Below are 4220 nucleotides of genomic sequence, written 5' to 3' on the forward strand. Positions count from 1 at the left end.
ATATATAAAAATATGCAAATGTTTTGAAATAAATCATATTCAATTCAAACTTTCCTTTTTATTTTATACTTTAATAATTATGTTCATGAATCTTATATTGAGGTGAGATCATGTTGTCCTCATGTGCTTGAGGAGCTATGAAAAGCTTTAATGATTAAACAATAACATTATTAAATCCAGGGCTTTAAGGTCAAACTCTATGCACTATCAAAAAATCACATGTAAACTAGTTTTGTTTTTCGTTTCGATGATGATACGGCAGTTTGAATTTAGGAATGCCTTTTATTCATATTTATCCAAAACAATACAGAATGAACAAAACGCTTAAATATTTATTTGCCCGACTTATAGGAGATTGTCAAAACATTGTGAACCCTGCGGCCTAAAGGCTTCACCAATTTTCAAGTATTGTACACTCAGACTTAAAGATGTTCAGTTCTTTATATATTTGATTTGGTGGTGTTTTTGTCATATATTTTTATACATTGTATTGGCTAAAAGCCTTGTAACCAACGCTACAGCATAATTTCATTGCCAGGAAACTTTTTAATTTGACACTGGCATTGAAATTATGGCGGTTTTGAAATTTTTGATTGATTTTTAATTTTCAATATCAATAAATAAAATAATATTATGATCGATCAGATAATTAGACGCTATTAAAGCAGGTAAATCTTATGTTAGGATGGATTTAAACTTGTGTAGAGTGTGTTTACATAAATCTGCAACCATATCTGTGTTTAGTAAAGAAAATGATGTTCAATACAGTGCTAAAATAATGCGCTGTGTCAATATAAACATAAGTGAAGAAGACGGATTACCATCAATGATATGTTATAATTGTGTTGCTGAGCTCGCTGTTTGCTACCAGTTTGTGCAAAAATGTGAAGCGTCCGACAAAACATTACGTTCAATATCCAATGACAAATTCAGCGAAATACAAACAAAAATTAAAGTAGAAGTTAAGCTTGAAAACGTTAAAGACAAACTAAACGAATATGATCATGAGTACGATGTGTCAGATGCCGCTTCTGAACATTTGCAGAACATCAAGAAAAAGAAAGGTAAAAGAAAAGAAAGAAAACAACTGTTTAAAAAGAAAGTGCGGAGAACCAAAGCTGCACCTATACAGTGTGTTATTTGTGGTCTGCTCGTAATTAGCCCATCGGCAATGCAAAATCATATGCGCATTCACACTGGTGAAAAACCATTTGATTGCTCGTTTTGTGAAGCGAAGTTTCGTACAAAGGGTGCAATGAAGCGGCACGTAGACACTTACCATTGCAAGCGCGAAAGAAAATTTACCTGTGAAACGTGCGGCAACAGCTTCTTTAGGAAAAACGATATCATCACACACATGAGGGTGCACTCTGGAGAGAGACCATACGTCTGCCCCTTTTGCTCGCAGCGTTTCCGGCAGGCGGCGTCTTTGATACGACACAAGAGGACCCACACAGGTGAAAAACCTTATTCTTGTCCAATATGTGATAAGAAATTTGGTGACAAAAATCTTGTCCGGAAACATCAAAGTGTGCACAGTGAGGAGAGAAACTTCAGCTGCCATCTGTGCAACAAGTGCATGAAATCCAAGACTGCACTAAATGCTCACCTGAATTTACACACAAATGAAAAGCAGAACATATGCAGTTTTTGCGGCATGGCCTTCGCAATGAAAGGCAACTTGCAGACACACATACGACGAGTGCACTCTGAAAAGTCAGGGCAGTGCAACATTTGCTTGAAGACTTTTTCGAACCTTGAGGTTCATATGCGAAAACACACAGGTGAAAAGCCTTTCACATGTGGGTTATGTAATGCAGCGTTTGGAGTAAAACGGAGTCTCGCTCACCATATCATGTTCAAGCATGAAAATGCTGAGAAATTCAAGTGTTCCATAGGGGAATGCACCAAAACGTTCCCAACTGCCACCATGCTGGAGTTCCACCTGCTAAAGCAGCACACTAACCACACTCCGTACATCTGCCAGTATTGTTCGCGAGGGTTCTTCCGCACCAGTGATCTTTCCAGACATCTTAGAGTTAGCCATATTGATACCCAAGTTAAGTCAATATCTTTAAAACCTCTAGTTGTTAAGCCTTGTACTTTGGAATACACAGTTCCAAATGTAATGTAAAAGTTGAAGGATTTGGAAGATAGTAAATAAAATTTAAATTCATTATGATCTCAAATCTAGTAAATATTGAATAATATTTCCACCTTATAGTATTATTTCATAGAAATTTAAGTAACACAAGTATAGTAAGCATACATTTTTCAAAGACTTGAATATAATTTTAAATGTTAGTCCTTTTGATAGTCCATTTGTAATTATTCTTTGCAATCAACTTTGAAGATCCTTTAACGATATGTACAAGTCTGAGTAGTGTAAGTTTTGAAAGTTGATTGAGTTTTGGCATTGTGTCTTATTGTCTTCCCAAATGACAAAATGTACTGTAGTTTAAGTTAAAACATTTAAGTTAATACATTCCTATATGTTTTTTTAAAATTCATATGCATCTCTGCATAAGGAGTAAGTGATCTGCTATAAACATCTATATTTATTTCATTAGGTAAACCTTTTTGGGTTAAAATATAAACATAAAAAATACTTAGCTTGGCATAGTCATGTGAATACTATTAAAAACATATAATTTAGCATGTAATGTAATAGTATTATAGTAAGTGAGTGTAATATTTTATGTGTAGAATGTTCTTTTTAATGGACCATACCAATATATCAGTTGTTAACTTTTCTAGCTAAATTGAACTGATTCAATACTATAAACTTGAAGTTTATTTTTAAAAATATTGTGATTCTTATTGTACTAGTCACTAAGATTATGTTATTTAAAAGACTGAAAACCATATTTGGCTTACATTAAATATTTATATTGCACAATGCATAAATAAAATATAATTTATAATGTCTTTTGAAACTCTCATATGACTGAGAGTCTCGGTGCAGCTTAACACACAACCTATCAAGCCACAATCCTATGATCTGGTATGTTTTGTCAGCATCATGAAGTCATTACAATCAAGGTAAACAATAAAGTATTTTTACTTTAAGGACTGTTTAATTTTGATATGATAATTGTCACCTACCCACATTTTTCTTTTTGTAAATCAACACTTACAAATGACATTAGTGTTCAACTGTTTGTCAGGTAGGAAAATGTATGATTTTAAAGTGATACGTTCTCGTTTTAGAATATCTAAACATATTGACTGTGAACAAATTCTATCATAGATTTTTATCGGTACATTTGATATTGAGCTATGATCTGTTGACCATGTCTCGAAGTTTTTATTGGAATTCGCATTATCTATTCCTCGTACCTTGTATAGAGGCCAAATATAATTACAATGACTGCATTAGGAACTGTTCATACATAGGTATGCATTGAATGTGCATTCAGCCTTTAATTGTTGCATTGTCTTGCTGACAAGTAGGTACGCAATTGACAAATTCACAATGAATGAATTAATACCTACAATGCACAAAGTTATTCTAAAACATATAACCACATATTATAAATACTTAAATGAGAAATACATACATATTAAAATAGCGAGAACAATATGATTTTTCACTTTGCTGCCACTTAAAATGTAAATAACCGTGGGTATCCAATGCCTAACATTTACACAAACACATATTGAATATCACATTCTCTGGGGAAAAAACCTACATTGGCCTACATAGGTATAGCAAACTTCTGGTATATCTAAAAAGATGACCCAACGACTACAGACTTTACCTGTAGTTATAATTTTTATGATCATAAAGTAAATGTATTTATACGGCATGCTTTCAAATATGACGTGGTAAAGATTGTAACTTGTAAACACATTTGGATTCCAAAAAAACCTGAGCATTACTAGAGAATTGCAATTATATTTCATCGCTTCATTTTTCGATATAAGTATTAACCAGGTAGTCCCCTCAACCTACAGGTGACTTTGCACGCTTAAAAGACACTCAATTTACTAAGTTGAAATTTGAATTTCACGCGACTTACCTCCACTTCCGGCGAGTCGAGGACAGGGTGCGAGACCATTCCGAGTTCATTTCCCTTTTCGTGCACGGTGACAACAACACGCGTCAACTTAAGAAAGAGGAAAAGAAAAGAACAATGCCGAAACGTAGAGCTGAAGATCAAATATCACATTACGAACGTAAGATTAGAAAATTAAGAGAACGCGAAATCGGACGACGT

The 4220-nt window shown here is 33.8% G+C and overlaps 1 protein-coding gene across 1 annotated transcript; it reads left to right on the forward strand.

Annotated features, from left to right (window-relative positions):
• The first annotated feature begins 606 nt into the window (after positions 1-606).
• On the forward strand, positions 607-2495 carry LOC106113629 (zinc finger protein OZF). Its single transcript, XM_013306465.1, has one exon. The coding sequence runs from the start codon at positions 686-688 to the stop codon at positions 2132-2134; it is 1449 nt and encodes a 482-aa protein (XP_013161919.1). The 5' UTR covers positions 607-685; the 3' UTR covers positions 2135-2495.
• Positions 2496-4220: the final 1725 nt, after the last annotated feature.

The sequence above is a fragment of the Papilio xuthus genome, unplaced genomic scaffold (assembly GCF_000836235.2).
Source record: "Papilio xuthus unplaced genomic scaffold, Pxut_1.1 DF828177.1, whole genome shotgun sequence".
NCBI lineage: Eukaryota > Metazoa > Arthropoda > Insecta > Lepidoptera > Papilionidae > Papilio > Papilio xuthus.

Bases quoted from the DNA above. Each gene is read 5' to 3' on its own strand.
- LOC106113629 (XM_013306465.1), top strand. From the start codon at position 686: ATGGATTTAAACTTGTGTAGAGTGTGTTTACATAAATCTGCAACCATA.